Consider the following 19,078-nt stretch of genomic DNA (forward strand, 5'->3'; position numbering starts at 1 on the left):
TCCCCAAACTGTGGCCCTCCAGATGTTTTGGACTACAATTCCCATCTTCCCCGGCCACTGGTCCTGTTAGCTAGGGATCATGGGAGTTGTAGGCCAAAACATCTGGAGGGCCGCAGTTTGGGGGTGCCTGATGTAGTGTCACTCAGCAGAAAGACAGGGGCACAAAACACTGCCCCATCTGCAAATTACAGGAGGATTCTGGAGGAGGCAAACAAAGAACAGCTGGATCTTAAAGAAAAACAGGCAATTATATTTATGGAATTTTCTACCACAATAAAATATAAACAGTCCAACACAACGAACGAGAAACATCCATTCAAGGACTTAGTTCCAGTTTGTTCTAAACAACGCTGTCTCTTGCTCCAATCCCAGGATGGAGTTGGAAGAACATGAGATTCCTGGCGTGATGCATCCATGTTTGGCCTCCGGGTGGGCGGCAGGGAGGAAAATCAGACTTGCTCCGCAAGATCCAAGACTCGGAATTTGTCCAGGTTGTAGAAACATGCCTTCACCACTCGTCCACCAAAGTACCTTCCGTTCAGGTCAACAACGGCTGGAATAATAATAATAACAATAATATTTTTAATGCCCATCAAACACTGAGAGAGCAATTCACCAGCCAAAGAAACATTCCTTCTTATAAGAAATTGGGTGAAAAAGTGGGAGAATAACCAAGCCAAGTTCACTAGATTATGCTAAGGAGGGCATCCATTTCAGTTCAAGCTGGGCAATGCAGAACCTGTGATGCTTTTAACACTTTTAAGTGAGGGAGGACTAAAATTGGGTGTTTAATCCCATGTGTGCTTCAAAGCTGACTGAGGCTGACTTGGTTACTGACTGAGACGTGACTTTGCATCATGCAAAGGAGCAACGAAGAATAAGGTCTACCCACCGGGCATCAGTCCAGGCTCAAGAGCCACCTCTTAAGTCTATATTGCCACAACCAGAAATGGAACTGAATATTGTTCCGCGGACTTCAGGGCCAGAAGTTGGACTATGACCTGGGAGACCGGGATTCAAACCCTGCTTGGCTCACCAGGTCACCTTGGAGCAAATGCAGTTTCCCAGCCCAGCCTACCTTACAAGATTGTTGTGAGGATAAAATGGGGAATGGAAAAGGGAATCGCATATGCCACCTTGAACCCCTTGAAGCAATGGCGGGCTATTGATGTAAATATTAAATAAGGAGCTAAGTACTGGACTGGTCATTATTCGACTGTTACCTTTAATTGCAGATTCCACTCTTTCGAACTCTAGGAATATTCTCACCGCTTCATCGTCAGGCGCCCCTGGAATCTGAGTAAAAAATACAAACACACAATTGTAAGGAGAGGTGAAAATAAAATAGTCCTACCAATACTGTAGCCTCCGATTTCTCCCAAGGATTACTACTTTTGAAGAATCATATATAAATCAACATCCATCTCATGCTTCAGCTAGATAAAAGACAAAGGGCTGCCCAAAATGCAGTTGATATGTGGCTTACTTAAATCCAATGAACATTTGGAGAGGAAAAAATCATGATTAGGAATTATTTAGTAGCCACAATCTCTCACCCTAACCTACCTCACAGGGTTGTTGTGAGGATTTTTTTTGGGGGGGGGAGGACACACAACACAGGCTGACTCATTCAGGACAGGATATAAATGTAATAAATAGAGTTGGTGAGAGTTTTCATTGTATTTTTATTTTTTTTAATGGCGGGACTGGGTGAAAGATTGCCAGGCGTTAATTTATACACAACAAACTCTGTCTGCATTCTGGGACATGGAGCAAGTGATCCCCAAGGATTCCTTTCAGCTCAAAATTCCAACCGACTCAGGTTGCCTGCCGAATGACTTTTGACATACTTAGGATTAGATATGTAAAACTGGAGCAACTGTATGAACCAATATCGGATCGTTTGGCGGCTGCCAGGTTGACGCACGTCAGATGCTGAAAAGAGCAGTCAGCGCTGCCCTAGGCTGAAGGGCTTCAGGTGGTTTGGAAAATGACCAGGTTAGCAAAGTTTACAGGACACCCAAACAACCAAGAAACATCAGTCCGTGCTCAAACTCCAGGGTCAAATGGTGTGCTGTGTCAAGGCAAGATTTTCAGTTGAAGATTGTAGCCAGATGTATACAAGTGAAGCACAATTTTAACTGTTCAGAAATAAGGGTGTCGCATTCCTTTATTAAATATGCTGAACTCAGAAAAGTTGTGCACTGAAATTCTACAAGGAAAATCCGTGTGAATCTTAATTAGACTGGTCTATAGCTTCATCCCATACCATGTGGGGGAGAAAATCAGTCTTCCAGATTTTATGGCCATACACAAAAATTATCTGTTATTAATTACTCTTGGATTCAAGAATGCAAACAATAACATTTTTTTCCAACAGAACTGGCATGCCTTTTCTTTTGCATTCTAGTAAAACAACAACAACAAACCTCTTGGTAACTGTGATATAATTTGCCAATATTTCCTTAACTATATATGTGTTTTGATCAATGTAGAATGAAATTATAGAATTGTGGCATTTATATAAGTAAACTATATAATTACTCTGCAGATCTTCAGCTCATGGTGGGCTAACTTTGGATCTCCATGGATTTTCTTCTTGCCAACGTTTTGTGTTTATATGTCCCTGTCAGGTATCTCTTGCTTTTGCTTTTGTGCACTGCTTACAACATATTTGTTGCTAGGGTGGGAGCAGGTGAGGAAACTATGGGAAATGATGCCAGCTAATACCTCAAAGATGACACACTTCCCCACTTTGCCATATTTTTCACATTCCTCCTTGGTTTCGCCTTCCAGGTCTTCATCAACCTCCCCAGCTCCGACCATATTCTGCAAAAAAGGGGAAAATCCAATTGAAGAGGGGACCAGTGGCATAGCGTGGGTTGCCTGCACTCAGGGCTGCACGGAAGTGGGGCGGGAGGGAGGGCAGGAAACTGCCAGAGTACGCATGCGCGTTCAACTGCCTAACAGCGTCTGCGTCACCCGGGAGATTTCAGCTGCAGATATAATTAAAGAAGAGGAGGAGTTTGGATTTGATATCCTGCTTTATCACTACCCTAAGGAGTCTCAAAGCGGCTAACATTCTCCTTTCCCTTCCTCTGCCACAACAAACACTCTGTGAGCTGAGTGAGGCTGAGAAATTGATGGAAGCGCGCAGCTGTATTGAGGCAACACCAGGTGTCAAAATTTTGCACCCCTAACAATTTTGTGTCCTGGGCAACTGCCCCTGTGGCCCCCCGCATGCCATGTCACTGTTGGAGGGCTGGCCTCAGACGTTTTGGACTGCAATTCCCACCAGTGTGCTGGCTGGGGCTCGTGGGGGTCGGCATCCAAAACATGTGGAAAGCCCCAAGCTGGTGTAAAGGCTGTTTTAGGCTGAAAGCACAACTGGTTCCCCCACTAGGGCGTGTGTTTTGTTTACCAAATGCTGGGCAACAACTGCAGAAGGCATTTAAATATTTTCACCGAGGGCCCACTATAGAACAACCCTGTTCATCCATATCCTCTCACATATGGCCGAGCAGTTTTCTTATCGCTTTCTGGTGATAAGATGTTCAGTCCTGCAAGAGGTCCACAGAACAACATTCTCCTGCAACCTGTGAGCCACAGCTTCCTTGCATATTGTAATACCAGCCAGAGGCTTAATCCACATGAACTAAAATATTTGGGGAGGGGGGAGAGACTCACCCGTAGCAGAACCACTTTGGTAGGGCACTTCAGTATCTCTGTTAAGGGATTCGAATCCGATTTCTTGGAGGCATCTGCTATGCAGAAAGGAAGAAAGCAGGAACAGGGCAACATTAAATACTGGATTGCTACTTCGTGAGCAGTCGTGTGCTAGGTTAATCCTGACCCAGGGAGGGCTGAGGGTGTTCTTTTGATTCTCGGAATCTGGAGTGGGTATTCAGATCATAGAGAAACAGAACCAATGGAGCTATTCAGGCTAAGTTATACTCAGAGCAGACCCACTGAAATTAGTGAGCATGTCTAAGTCAGCTCCATCAATTTCAATCCGAGAAAAACCACCTTTGGGAATGGCCGCTAGATTTAATTACACCCACCCACTGTGGACAACAATTTATTTTTTTGTACCTCGCCCACCTGACTAGGTTGCCCCAGCCACTCTGGGCAGCTTCCAACAGAATGCAGCCATACCTTGGTTTTCGAATGGCTTATTTGCCGAACAAATCGGCTCCCGAACGCCGCAAACCCAGAAAGTAGGTGTTCCAGTTTGTGAACATTTTTCGGAAGCTGAACATCCGACGTGGCTTCAGCTTGAGTGCAGGAAGCTCCTGCAGCCAATCGAAAGCCGCGCCTTGGTTTTTGAACGGTTTCGGGAGTGGAACGGACTCCCGGAATGGATTAAGTTCAAGAACAAAGGCACCACTGTATACAAAAACACAACACCCGGTGCTTTTTTCTGGCAGTATGCAATGGTACGCAGTACCACCACCTTACTAGGGGGAATGGAGACTGGCGGGCTCTTGGACCCTGTCAGAGCATCACCCCTCCTTCCCCAAGCCTGGGAAGTGTTTGCCCAGCTTAGGGAAGGAAGCATGATGCTCTGGCAGAATCCTGGAGCCCTGCTGCCTCCTTTCCAAAGCCAGGCGCGGGGGGGGGGGGGAGACCTCTTCACCAATAGGCAGGTGGGCAGGCAAGGGAGCAACAAGCAGCTATCCTGCCCTCACTGCCCAGCCCTGATATCAAGCCACGCTGCTCCCGCATGCACTGGCGCATCCCCCCTGCTTGCTGGTGAGAACCGGAACTTTTTTCCTAGACAAAAAAAAGCACCAAGAATGTCACACACCCGACATACTACGACCCAAAAGCATCCTCATTGTAGAGCCCCTCATGGGGCCTGTATGAAGCAGTAACTCCTACTGGAGACCTCCTGGCCCAGAGGGGAAAGGACAAGGCAGAGCACACCACTGCGATTTACGATAACACAACTTTTCCATTTGTCAGGCCAAAGGCTTTGCAGCGAGAGCACACTTCTGAAGTTGTGAGGGGGCAAATAATCACCCAAGAGCAAGGAACTAACATGATCTTTGAGAAAAGGCTTAAGCAGATAAGCTTCACTTAAGCCTGTTACAGGTGGACACAAAGGGGAATGCAAGGCTGATTAAAGGAACGGAAACCAACAGGGCAGTTAATTATTAAGTTTCACCCGATGATTAGCACTTGGTCCCTGAGGCATGAGGTCACCCCACCCTTCTGCCTCAGCACTGCTGCCCCACTGTGAACAGGGTTGTCCCCTACTCCGGAGAAGTCTCCCCAAATTACCTTTATCAGCAGCATCGCCGACAATAATTTTGCCACCTCTCTTGCTGGTTTTCTCCACTGACAGTGCCGTGCTCAAGCCTTGCTCGTGCTTCCCGAGACCCTGGCCCTCTCGGAAGCCGTATTTCTGCATGATCTTGTGCGCCACTGTGCCACTGAAACAGAGTCGGTCTGAGTTATATACGAAACAAAATAAGGTAGGAGAATGAATTTTATCCCTTCAGACTGCAGGCAAAGGGAATCCATTTTTGAATGAAACCTTGAAGAAAATGCTCTGTGCAATTTAAAAGAAGAAGAAGAAGAAGAAGAAGAAGAAGAAGAAGAAGAAGAAGAAGAAGAAGAAGAGGAGGAGGAGGAGGAGGAGGAGGAAGAGCAGATCAGAGAGAATGCTGTAAAACAGAACCTATCTGCTATGTCAGTTTGCTAGCTGGAAGAATATTTCTCTCTGGGGAGCATACCAAACTGTGATCCACCACTTGCAATCTGAAAGGGAACAGTCTATTCTACTGCCTCGGGACTCTACTCCCTTTCACTGCCACATCGTAAAACCAGCATTAGATTTTCAGGAAGTCAGGAAGCTGAACTCCATCCCTGATGTCTCCTCAAAGCTGAATTAGTGCCAATGACTTTGTAGGAAAAGCAGGATCATCTGTGCATTACAGGAAGGTTCAAGCATACTGTAGGCAGGAGAGTCCGATATATCCACAAGTATAAATTACGACCCTACAAAAGGGGGCAATTCTCCCCGCTCCCAAACAGTAAAGCAACAAGTGCACACATGATCTCGTGCACCAGAGAGGGGAAGGAGCACGTGTATATACAGCCTATGAAGGCTGTCTTGGAGCAGAGGAGAAGAATCAACATGCATGCGAGGGACACAGTGCAACATTTCGTTGCAGGTTGCACTTGACCTGAGCTATTCCTGTGTAGTTTTATGGAACTGCAGCCCACACAAAGCTCTGGCGGCTAAAGTCAATGTCAGGTCTCATCTGTGCCTCTTTGAGGTCAGGAGCTGAATTCAGTTATCTTAGGCCATCAAAAGAGTAGGACGTGAAAGTGGGAGACAGTCTTTTAGGCTGCTGCCTGGCGGATGCAGCACACAGGAGGGGATCACGCTGCGAGATGCCAAATTAACTGAAACCAGCGGCAGAAAGCATGTGGCCCGCATGCAGAGTCCCAAAACTGTTTCCCTGCTTTATGTGGCCGTTGCGCAGCCACTCGCCCTCCGTCAGGAGAGAGCTTCGCTTGATAAAAGGGGAGAGCCGGAGCTGCTACTGGGAACTCTTGGACATTGGGCTTGACCTCAGTAGCAAAACTGGAGTTATTAGAAGGCGCTTGTCAATTTACATGCCTTAGCGCAAGGTTCCCCAAACTAAGGCCCGGGGGCCAGATGCGGCCCAATCACCTTTTCAATCCGGCCCGCGGATGGTCCAGGAATCCACATGTTTTTACATGAGTGGAATGTGTCCTTTTATTTAAAATGCCTCTCTGGGTTACTTGTGCAGCCTGCCTGGTGTTTTTACATGAGTAGAACGTGTCCTTTTATTTAAAATGCATCTCTGGGTTATTTGTGGGGCATAGGAATTCGTTTTTTTTTTCCAAAATATAGTCCGGCCCCCCACAAGGTCTGAGGGACAGTGGACCGGCCCCCTGCTGAAAAAGTTTGGTGACCCCTGCCTTAGCGCATGCAGAAGTTGTAGGGTTGCTCCCCAGTACTGGCCACCACTGCCCCCTCCTGGCATTTTGTAGGAAGTGCAGAAATGGTTGCATTCGCTCACCCCATGTTAGCAAGGAAGGAATTGCTGGGTCCTGTTGGGGATCGAGGCCTCTCGGGCTCATCGTACATCGGGGGAGGAATGGCTGCTTTGGACGATGATGAACCGCGAGGCCTGGGCTCTTCTTCATACGGGAACGACGACGATAGAGCTGGAAGAGAAGTGGGACGTTCAACATTAAGCCGAAAAACCATGCATTTCCATTATGGTTGGCATGCGTTTCCTGACTCGCTTGCACAGATAAACTCTGAGCAGCCGCGTAAACTCCAGCTCCAACCTCTCAGTTATCTTGCCTGCTAAACACCAGATCCGGCGCAAACGTCATTCGAAGATAGTAATGACAAGCAAGAGCTCCAATGTAAAGTGGCTGTAGTGCCATGAGAATCAGCATGGCGGCTTCCAACAGAAAAATAAAATAAAATAATCGATTAAACATTAAAAGCCTCCCTAAACAGGGCTGCCCTCAGATGTCTTCTAAAAGTCTGGTAGTTGTTTTCCTCTTTGACACCTGATGGGAGGGCGTTCCACAGAGCTGGTGCCACTAACGAGAAGGCCCTCTGCCTAGTTCCCTGCAACTTGGCTTCTCGCAACGAGGGAACTGCCAGAAGGCCCTCGGTGCTGGACCTCAGTGTCTGGGCAGAACGATGGAGGTGGAGACGCTCCTTCAGGTATACTTGGCCGAGGCCATTTAGGGCTTTAAAGGTGAGCACCAACACTTTGAATTGTGCTAGGAAACTAAAATAAATATACAAGGGGGGCAGGGACAATCCCCATTCATCCTTTTTTCCCTACCCACTATAAATAATGTGCCACCTAATGGATGAATGCTGAATTTCTCAAGATTGAAAAGAAAACCACAATACAACCTCGAACACCGACTTGTTTCTGCACAACACATCTCGACAGCTACATTTAATGAACTGCTTCATTTCCCCAACCATCACACCTGCACACACACCCTTTGCAGCTCACTTCCAGATAACTGGACCCGGAGGAGTCAGAAACGGAAGGTGCTCCCCTTGCTTTCCAAGAAACCCAGGAAGCTGCCACGGGTAAATTCAGAGTCCCGGGGCTTTGCCAGATAGCAGGCCTATAGCCAATGCCATCCAAAACAGTGGCATTGGCAACAGTATGTATTCTGCTGGTATTCCACATGTTCCTTAGGAGAGCTAGCCCCTCACTGGCTTGTTCATGCTCACTTTCTTGTGTACCTTGTGCGAGACCCATGGTCCATTTCCCAACAATGTACCACCACTCTTGATATTGCAACAGGGATGAGTGGCTTAAGCAAAGCTTTGTCCCACCCATTCCGAGAAATGGAAGCAAAACAGAAGAGGGGCCCATCTTATTTACAGATCATCCAGTTGTTCCCTCCTCTGACCTAGACCACAACAGATGCGTGAACATGGCTGTGAAGAATGCAACCACCCAAATTCCCAGAGGTCTAACACACTGGCTACCCTAGGTGTAGTTGTTTTTTTAATTAAAAAAGCCCTGTCAGCTCACACAAGTCACAGTGCAGTCTGCTGCCAGCAGTGAGGAAGCGCAGCACTGAGTAACGCTTTCAGACGGAATCATTTTCAATGACATTCATGCACATTTGCCAGATTTAGCACGGGAAGCTTCAGGCTGACTTCCGGGCTACTTTGGAGTCATTTAGGGCTTATCCGGGATGTGTGTGTCACCAAGAAGATCAGTAATGGCAGACATGGTGCCGCCTCGAAAAGCATTTGCTCACCCTTTCACTCTTCTGCTGCCACAGCAGACTAGTCACTAGAGCCTACTTCTTACGGACAGCAGCTACGGTAAACTGTCTCAAACTGTACCTTTTTGGACTTGAGGTGGGGTGGAAGGAAGCTGTCGTAAAATGAATGCTCTCCCTCCAACTCCAAAAAAGAGATTCCTACACACACAAAAACCTAATATGTCATGGAGAAGATGTCTTTTCTAGCCTAGCATTCTTCCTGACATGCTAGCATTCTATGTGCAGGGATTATTTTTCTTTTGGCAAGGAGGGGAATTCATTCATGTGAACACCCCTTCCAAACAGCCCAAAATGCTACAACTCACACACAGGCTTGCAGCCTGTGAAGAATCAATTTCAGTTTGCACAAGGTGATGGAGAGGCCCAAGAGGCTGGTCCAGGGCCCTGCAGAAACCAAGTGAGCATCCCTAGAACCTGCCCTCATATCATCTGCAGTGCCCTGGGGTTTTGTGGCAGACATCCACAGCAGCCAGGTATCTCTGGAAAGCATCCGCTGAAGGCAAGACATTTTTGAAAGCCATGGCATTAGCAACTTCAAAGAAAAATAACAATTTAAACATACGTTCTTTGTCCCTCTCAACCAAAGAAGTGGGTGGTGCGATGGCAGCTCCTCCCATACCTGTGGAAGGAAACAATTGCATGAAAAAGAATGCAGGAATCTGCAAAACTTAATAGACTCTCCCTTGGTTTTGCTGCAATGGATTCAACGTAACTGTCTTTCTGGAAGTTCAACAGGCTAGGTGTGTGCGCCGATGGGATAGAGATATTACTTTGCATATGTTCAATGCACTCAACTTCAGTGATAAAAGCATCAATGCCTAGTGTCACAGTGGCCGGAGTGGGCTACTTCAGAGTAACGACTCTACACCGCTCTGCATTTTATCTTTTTATTGGTGCTGCGTATTTACAGTGACACATCTTATCCGCTAGAATCAGAACCTCCGAGTGGCGTTTGGCGCGTTTTTCTCCAACATAATAACTTGGGGAGACCCAGCCTCTTCCCCCTACGTTTTCGGCGCAGTTCCGGAGTTGGGGGAATAGGTCTGCCCCCCTTTCTTCCCTCTTCCTGTCCCACCTGGGACGATGGCTCCGCTACCCTGCCTGAGCATCGGACCCCACTTCCTGCTTCCCCACTTGAGACGGAGCTCTCCCTGCTTTCCCCTGCGCTCGGGGATGGGCTGGAACTCAGGAGGGGAGGGACTTCGCGATATCCCCTGTCCCTCACACCTAGGGAGGCACCTGGGGCCAGAAAGCACCCCCAAAGCTCAGCATGTCCTGGACTACATCCCAAACATCCCAACATTGAGTTGCCTTGGTAGGCCCCAGGCTACAATCAACCCAAAGCATGAAAACTTGGATGATACATTGCCGATGATATGAAGGGGGTGGCGTATCAGAGAGGTGTGTGGCTGTTCTATCACTTTGCCACTGGTTTCTGCCAGTCCTAAAAGGTATAAGCCCAGGGTCTTTGAAAATATGGCTGCACCAGGTGCCCCTTCCTCAAAATGTGAGCGAGAAAAACACAGAGCCCCTTTTTAGAGGTTTCAGACCCCGAGGTCTGGCACAGCTTGTTCTATGCCAGAAATTAGACACCCAGCAAGAAACAACCAGGGTGATTTTGCTCGGTTAATTGGGGCATAATAAAGGTGTCCTTATACTCTGTGACCGATCACCTGGCCTGTGCATCTGCCAGTACCGATCCCAGTGGGAATGTGTTCTTGGACAACAGCAAAAGAAGAGAGGATAATGGGAGGAAGAGAGCCAGAGGACTGGTGAGATTAACATGGCTCAAAGTCAGCCAGGGAATTAAAAGTGCAGCTCAGAGAGATGACACGATGCCGAGAAGCACAACAGAGCATATTTCTTCAAGCAATAAAGCCCTCTACAATTGGGAACTGTGTTCTGCAAGATCTCCATTACAAAGTTATTTATTTCCAGTTCCCAAAAGGAAGGAAGCCCAACTAAAGCTGGCAACTTAAAATTATTATTATTTATTGAATTTATATACCGCCCTATTCCCAGAGGTCTCAGTGTTGCGGAGGAAATTTGAAGAAAACTTCGAAAATTGGAAATGTCTAGGTGGTCCCCTATTTGCCACTTCTCCATCCCTGCCTCTTCAATGTCGGCAATAATTTAAACGGCACGCTCAGAAATCCGGGATTGCTTTAAACCCCACAACCAGTCTCAATGCCATTTCCTTTTTACAGATTCTGAACCAAGGCTACATGCAAGACTTCCTTCAAAGTCATTGCCAAAATCTACGGAACGTCTTGTCATTTAAGCACTGGGACGCTGCAAGGGATTTTTACTGGGAGAAAGAGACCATTCCGGTCTCCCCCTCCAACCCCACTGTGTGTGTTGGGGTGGGGAGGGGTGCAACACTGATAGCATCAAGGACAGGATGGGGTTGTCTGGTCTGGGTTGGTGGGAGAGAAGCCACCCTTGCTATACAAAATAGAGATAAATCAGCAGCCACAATTGATGCAGAAAAGCAGCTCCAGCTTTTGATTGACCCTGAACTTTCTGTTCTCAGCAAGTCCTTAAGCACTAACCAGCTCCTTGCCTGGCACCACTGCAGCTGCTATGCTCCCAGCGTACCCTCTCTTGCACTCACTCATGAGCAGAGTTAACCAGGTGGCGGCAGCAGTCTGCTACAGTGCTGCCAACAAAAAAGTCTGCTCTCAAGAGCTGCAGGGAGCTCTTCATGCCCACTAGAGAACTTATCTAGGGGCATCACCATAATGGCTTGCTGCCCCTGGGTAGGTTGGTTCAAAGGAGGCTGGCAGCCCCAAGAGGGGAGCTCAAGTGGTAGCAGGATGTGGGGCTAGCCAGAGCAAGAGGCCCCCAGCAGATGTCACAACCTGATGGGCACTGACACTGGCCTCCAAGCAAGGGGAAGAACCCATCACATCTAACTGAGATAACAGTGTCCAACCAAGGCCATGCTCCAAGACTAAGATTTCCTTACTTCTTTTCCGCCTCTCTCTTTCATAATCTTCATCTTCGTCAGAATCTGGATCCGGCCGCCTTGAAAATCCACTCGCCTCATGCCTGTCTTTGCGCCTCCTTGAAATTAAAACAGAAATTAAGATGACAATCCACAGGTGCAGGGAACCCACGGAGCACTTCGCAATGCAGGGTGTGTTTTGCCTACAACAATTACGAAATACAAATGTTTACAGATGCATTTTGGACGTACTATCTGTATTTCTTTTGCTGCAAGGGTTTTCATAGTTCCTATGGAATGCACCACTAGCAGTTTTATGGCAGGCACGTCCAACAGGTAGATTGTGATCTACCGATAGATCACTGGATGTCTGTGGTAGATCACTGGCTCCCCCCAAAGAAGCTCAACAACTTTGGTTCCCCTAAAAATGCTCAACGTTTTAGCCTTCACCACCCAAAACAGGGCTTTCCTCCCACCTCAGAAAAGCTCAACAACTTGACCTGAACCCCTAAAAATGGGGCTTTCCTCCTCCCTAGAAAGCTTAACAACTTTGACCTGAACCCCCCAAAAGGGGGTAGATCACTTCCAGTTTTTAACTCTCCTCAGCAAGTCCAGATACCATTCACACAGAAATAAACCAATGCTGGTTTACTGTACGTTGATTTCAAATGCCAAGGAAAACTATTCTGAAAGGTGAAAACTTGGCATGCACTGACATCCAACTTCCCCATACGAATAGGACCTGGGAGCCCATGATACCCTGTAGCGATCATGCCCATACAAGTGAATTAACTGTATCACAGGTTTAAGGAGGATTTACAAGATGAAAAATTATATCAGCTGAGCTGATGGCCTACAAAATTATTCAGCTCCTAAAGAATTTAACACCATCAAAACGGCTAAGACAAGCATGTAGGTAGGAGGATGGTTTACGGCCCAAGTGACTTACTTCTCTCTTTCTTCAATCTCTTTCTGCCTCTCCAGCTCACGCTGCCTTTGCCGTTCTTCCCGCTGGCGTTTTACTACTTTCTCGTAATCGTTGGGGAACATGGGGTCATACTCATCAGCCAAAGGAATCAAGACATCTCCTGCAGAAAAGCCACTGGGGACGGGGTCCTGGGATTGAAAGGGGGGGAAGAAGTGCTGATGAAAGCTAGCCAACGAAATTGCAACAGGCGAGAGCAAACCACCCCCCCAAGTGCAGCTGATTTCACTTTCAAAGTATTTCCCAAAGCTTTCCTCTCAAAACCCAACATACAGAAAAACACAACCTCCCCCAAAACCAAAGTCGACGGCTGCCCTTATGCTGATCTGCAATCAGGATGAGGCCAAGACCTGCATTCCACTTACGGCGCCCAGAGGAGCTGGAGTTGGACCTGGATGCACCGAGTCTGCACGAAAACTGTCTGCTCGACCCTTTCCAAAGCGGTAATCCCGCCTGATAAAAGCACCCATCACCCTTTGGGTCCTATGGCCCGTATTGTATTTATTTTGCCCACCCAAACTGCGCTGCTTTGTCAGTTTGCTTCTGGTTTCATTTTGTGGTGCATGCTCTTGCCTGTAAGCTGTGAAAGGACCAGGCAAACAAGCCTTCAAGAGCATCCACTCCTTATGAACCTCAACCTATCTCTGTAAAGAACATCAGAAAAGCACTGCCAGACCAGGGCAAAGGCCCTCTAGCCCAACATCCTGTTCTGGCAGTGGCCAACCAGATGTCCATCGGAATCCTGAAAGTGGGACCTGAGTAGAACAGCGCCATCCCCAGCGAGATAGGAGATCTCTGCAAGAGTGCCCAAGTATTATGCCTTTGGGAGAATCATATGGCAGCTACTTAGAAATGGTACTACTCAGAGATGGTACAAAGTCTGTGAAAAACTTTCCTTGGAGCCTCATCAGGAACACACACCATTAGTCCCCCTTTGTACGCATTTGGGGACCTAGCATAAAATTTACACTGCTGACTGGAACACCCTCTGTTGCAGCTGTCTGCAAGCCACTGTTTCTGCTAACATTCATTTTTTTCGACTATTAATACAACTTTATTGGTTGATCCCCTCCTTAGTTACTGTTGTTCAGTGTTTTGCACAAATTGGTACAAACCAATCTCCAACATGTATTCAGATAACACAACGTTGTTATTATTATAATCAGTAGTATTGTTACTGTACTTATTATTTATACTTACCAGTCACTTGTTACCTAAAAGGTCTTCGAGCAACTTAAGATTTAAAAACAGTAATGCATTATCACATTAAGATGTTTGCAAAAGTGTGACAGCACTGCAGTCTCATAGAAGGTCATTTAAAGATCCCCGTCACTTAACACCTTTATGGCACGGATCAATTTTAGAAACAATCATGATGAAAGTGCCTCAGTGTCTCGGCTGGGAGTTACTAGTTGTTTTCTGCATTTAGGATTCCACTATATGAGCCCCCACCCCAAAAGACCAGTTTGCCTCGGAGCAGCTCCAGTCTTACCTTCAGGCCAGCTGCCACATGAGGAGGGGTGTCTATAATTTGTCGCTCATCAGATGCACTGCCTCGCTTCAGGTCAATCACAGGAGCAAGGACCGTGCTTTGCTTTGTTCGCTGACTCTAAAGTAAGAACATTACAAGCAGACACTTCACTCAGCATCAGAAATGTTGCTGTTCTACAAAATGTCCTGTGTTCCTTCCTACCCTAGATCACTAAGCAAGTTGTTTGCGGGGCAGTGGAAAGGTTGTCACACCCAAACAAATTGCAATGCAAAAAGTTACAGGGAAAAGTCCAAGTCGTTCTTCTAATAGCTCCAAAAATATATGTGTTAACATGTTCCTGATATGGTTTGAGGTCAAATGGCCCTTCTTCAAGGGCAACTTTTTAGAACAATCTATTGTGAACCAGACACAAGAGCAGAAATATATATATATATGTTGAAAGAATGGGTAATTTGACCCTATGCATCATGAGGATGTTTAAAAGCATAATTTGTATAATTCATAATTCAATTCTATGAGAGTTGAAAGGGACCACAAGGATCACCTAGCCAAACCCCCTGCAATGCAGGAATCTTTTGCCCAACGTGGGGCTTGAACCCACGACCCTGAAATTAAGATTCTCTTAAGAGTCCTATGCTCTATCAATTGAGCTATGCCATATACCATCCTAGAGCCTATCATGAGAAAGACATGAGAAGGTCACAATAAATTCTTTCTGTGTTCTAAGTACTGTATTATGACAAGATGCTACCTATGCAGCTGAAGCAATTCACGTTTTTCCTATTTGTATTTACTTCCAACTTCTACATAGAATAAACCAACTCTAATGCAGTGGGGGCAGGTATCTTTTCGTAGCTACACCGTATGCTGCTTAGAAAGAAAGCTTGCTGATGCAGAAGAAATGAGAGGCTCAAATTTGCACAGAATTTGTGGAAGAAGAAAAAGAATACTTGTCTCAAAAACAGTTATAAAAGCAGTAATTAAGAAAAACTACTGGAATTATGGGGAAATATTGCTAGTCTGACTTTTTAATGATGTTGACTGTTTACTTTTTTCCTGGAAACCTCCCCCCCACACACACACACAAACACACCTCATTTGCTTCTATTATCCAGAAATGGATAATAGGTGGATGGAAAAATGCTCAGAACATGTGCTCAGCTTTTAGCAGAATCAGAATTCTGGGATATGCCCTTGGACTATTCAAGCCTGATTTCCAAATACAGGAAACAAGGTGAAGGTGATGTAACATTGCAAATTACAGTAATTTGGTCTCCCTCAAGGTATTAGGATTATAATGAACATGATTCATTCAACAGCCCCTGGAGACTGAATGATGATGCAAGCAATCCATTTCAGATGCAGATGCTGAGAAGCGCAATCGAACCTTCCCAGTTTATTTAAGGCAGAACACTCTAGGGTCAGCATCTAAAAACCCAAGAGCTTGAATTCCTGTTTTCAATTATCATTTCTGGGCTCCAGTTCAATGGCTAGCTAATTTTACATTATTCAGTAAGTTATGACCTTCAAAAGCACTTTGAAGTAGCTTTTTTATTTTCGTCAAGGTTAGGACAGTGTATTTCTAATAGAGTCTTCACTGTACCTTTGCCTGGGTGAGAGCTGCCTTCTTCACTTGCAACTGAGACTGCAGAAGTTTGAAGTTTTTGGACCAGCCTTCTGTTTTCGTATCGCTGGTCTCCACTCCCAAATCATCATAAAGCGACATTTTCATTCAAGCTCAGAGCTAGGAGTCAGAAAGGATGAGAAGGAACAAATCATATTATCATTTTAGTCAAAGGTTGCCAGTAGCGCCCTTGAGGTCTTGCCCTGGTGCCCAATAGCCTGAGTCCACAACCCCCGAGGGAGACCGTTCCACTTTCAAACAGTTCTTAATGTCAGAAAAGTTCTTCCTTATGTTCACCTGGAATCCCCTTTCCTTAACTTGCATACACTCCTATTTGGGAATGGTCATGGCTCAGTGGTGTCAATTTTGCACCGAGAAGGCTCCGGGTTCAATTTCCGGCATCTCCAGGTAGGACCGAGAATGAAATCCAGGAGAGTTGCCACCACTAAGAGTTGCCCAGAGATGGGGAACCTACAGTCCTCAGGATACTGGACTACAACTCCCATGATTCCTGGCCACTGCCCATAAGGGCTGGAGCTCATGGCAGTTGGAGTCCAAACCACAGGTGCCCCAACCTTGGTGCAGCCAATACTGGTTGTAGATGGATTGATAGTCCAATTCTGTAAAAAAAAAAGCAACTTCCAACGTTGTTAGGAAGAGCCAGTGGTATAGAGCACCAGTTTTGCACGCAGAAGGTCCCAAGTCCAAGGCCCGGCATCTCCAAGCAGGGCAGGGGGAGATCCCCTGCCTGAAACTCTGGAGAGCTGCTGCCAGTCAGTGCAGGCAATGTGGAGCTAAATGGATCCAAAGTTCTGAGTAGCCGGAAACATCCTATGTTCCTATTTATTAATGTTCCTACTGTTCCTAGCTCAATAGTATAGCCTCAGTTTTTGCATGCAGAAAGCCAAGTTCAACTTCCGGCATCTCCATCAGGGCTGTTAAAAGATCCCCTGCCTATGCGACTACAGCGGCAAGAATGTTACTCGCCCACAAATGGAAAGAAGTAGAAGTCCCAGCAAAGGAAGAATGGATACAAAAACTTATGGATTATGCAGAAATGGCAAAACTTACCGGAAGAATAAGAAACCAAGATAACATACTGTTTTATAAAAGAATGGAAACCGTTTATTGAATATTTACAGATAGATTGTAAACAGTGAAGAACATTGGCAGGACTGTTGCAATAACCCGCAGTTTTATAAGAGTACTAGTGGTTTTCAGCCCGTTCAATAACGGGCGCTAGAATCCTGGGGTTCGGAGAAGCGCTTGCGCAGCGCTTCTCCGAACCCTGGGACCCGTCCTTGCTGTCGGCGGCAGGGGGACAGGAACGGAGGAGGAGAAAGCGCTGCTTTCTCCTTCTCCGTTCCTCTCCCGCAGCCGCCGACAGGAAGCAGACATCCCAGGGTTCGGAGAAGCGCTTGCGCAGCGCTTCTCCGAACCCTGGGACCCGTCCTTGCTGTCGGCGGCAGGGGGACAGGAACGGAGGAGGAGAAAGCGCTGCTTTCTCCTTCTCCGTTCCTCTCCCGCAGCCGGCGACAGGAAGCAGACATCCCAGGGTTCGGAGAAGCGCTTGCGCAGCGCTTCTCCGAACCCTGGGACCCGTCCTTGCTGTCGGCGGCAGGGGGACAGGAACGGAGGAGGAGAAAGCGCTGCTTTCTCCTTCTCCGTTCCTCTCCCGCAGCCGCCGACAGGAAGCAGACATCCCAGGGTTCGGAGAAGCGCTTGCGCAGCGCTTCTCCGAACCCTGGGACCCGTCCTTGCTGTCGGCGGCAGGGGGACAGGAACGGAGGAGGAGAAAGCGGCGCTTTCTCCTCCTTCCTTCCTCTCCCCCAGCCGCCGACAGGAAGGACGCGCGCACTCTCCCCCCCCCGCCTCCTCCAACCGCCGCTCCTCACGGCCAGGGAGGGTTGTGAGGAGGCCTTCGCCGGCCTCCACCCCGGCGGGAGCGGCGGTTGGAGGAGGCAGAGTGGGGGGAGAGTGCGCGCGCGCAGTCTCTGCTGTCCAATCCCTGTATCCCTGGGGCACATGCGCAGTGACCCAGGGACACACGGGACATCTGGACGCAGGGACAACATGGACATTATTATATAGGATATATTTAAAGTAGACGAATAAATGAGCAAATTAAGTTAATTCGGATATGCAGAAGATATTCAAAATAAATTTAAGGAACCGCAGAAAGAGGGGGGGAGGAAGTCAAGTTTTCAAATGTTAAAATGACTGTAAAATAAGAGAAATGTATAAACCTGAAAAGCATAAATAAAATAACAATAAAATAAGATCCGCTGCCTGAAACATCGGAGCTGCTGCCAGTCCGTGCTGGTAATACTAGGCTAGATGGACCCAAAGTTATGACTGAGTATACGGCAGCTTCCGATGTTTCTAATTACTGAGAGGCGCTCTGCACATGCTCAGGAACACACGCTACTGCCCGCAAAAAAGCCCCCATGAGTGGGACCCGATGTTTAAAATTAACCTTTATTTCCTTTTTCTTTTCGAAATGAGGCTGCTATTATTTGGCACGAGGCGGAGCAGGCAAGCAAGCCAACCCAGTTCTCCGGTTAACCGCTTTCTCGCACACCCTTCAAAGCAAACCGAGTGACAGCCGTCTCTCAGGCTGGATTCCCTTTCGTACTCCGAAGCCACTCAAGCCTGGCGTTTTACCTCTTCCCCGCGCGGCCAAGGCCTCCCCGACCTTCCGCGCAGGCCTCAAAGCCGGGGCCTCGCGTAAGACGCGACGCCGAAGAAGGCGCCTCCTCTTCGGCCAAGGAAAGCTCCCGCGTCACGGCCGGCGCGAACCAATCAGGCTCCTCCTCCCTCGAGGCGCCCGCTAAGAGGGTGAAAAGGCGGCTGCGCGAAAGCCGCGGCGGCCGGGTGGGTGGAGCCAGGCAAAGGACTCCGGCGACCCTACGGACGAGAGGAAGTTTACGCCAGTCGCGTACGCAGGCCAGATGGGAACGCTACGGCCCTCGAGCGGGCAGCGCGCGGAAGGAGGCAAAGCCTTTTGCAGCCCTATAGGCGCTGCGCAAACTGCGTAGGATGGGGGGGAGGAAGCTCTCTGCTGACCCCTAGTGGCGCATGACTCAAAACACAAACCCCGCGAGTATTTCATAGACCTCTTGATATGTTTACATTTCCCCTCTTATAGCGCTCATCTAGCTATGCGTGGACGGTCTTTTGAGTGTGTTTGCACGCGTAAGCATGTATGCT

The 19,078-nt window shown here is 47.6% G+C and overlaps 1 protein-coding gene across 2 annotated transcripts; it reads right to left on the reverse strand.

The window, feature by feature from the left end:
• Nucleotides 1–229: 229 nt before the first annotated feature.
• RBM17 (RNA binding motif protein 17) lies at nt 230–18,693 on the reverse strand. Of its 2 annotated transcripts, none has more exons than XM_035126568.2 (12): nt 18,533–18,693; nt 15,848–15,988; nt 14,245–14,361; nt 12,717–12,883; nt 11,789–11,886; nt 9,383–9,439; nt 7,059–7,206; nt 5,284–5,435; nt 3,688–3,761; nt 2,731–2,829; nt 1,224–1,296; nt 230–553 (listed from the first exon to the last, which is right to left on the reverse strand). In XM_035126568.2, exons 2-12 carry the CDS (start codon nt 15,974–15,976, stop codon nt 450–452), a joined length of 1,218 nt encoding a protein of 405 aa, XP_034982459.1. In that variant the 5' UTR covers nt 15,977–15,988; nt 18,533–18,693; the 3' UTR covers nt 230–449. The 2 variants fall into 2 exon arrangements, with proteins under 2 accessions (XP_034982459.1, XP_060135196.1); XM_060279213.1 differs by having other exon boundaries at nt 3,688–3,764.
• Nucleotides 18,694–19,078: the final 385 nt, after the last annotated feature.

The sequence above is a fragment of the Zootoca vivipara genome, chromosome 10 (assembly GCF_963506605.1).
Source record: "Zootoca vivipara chromosome 10, rZooViv1.1, whole genome shotgun sequence".
In the NCBI taxonomy this organism is placed as follows: domain Eukaryota; kingdom Metazoa; phylum Chordata; class Lepidosauria; order Squamata; family Lacertidae; genus Zootoca; species Zootoca vivipara.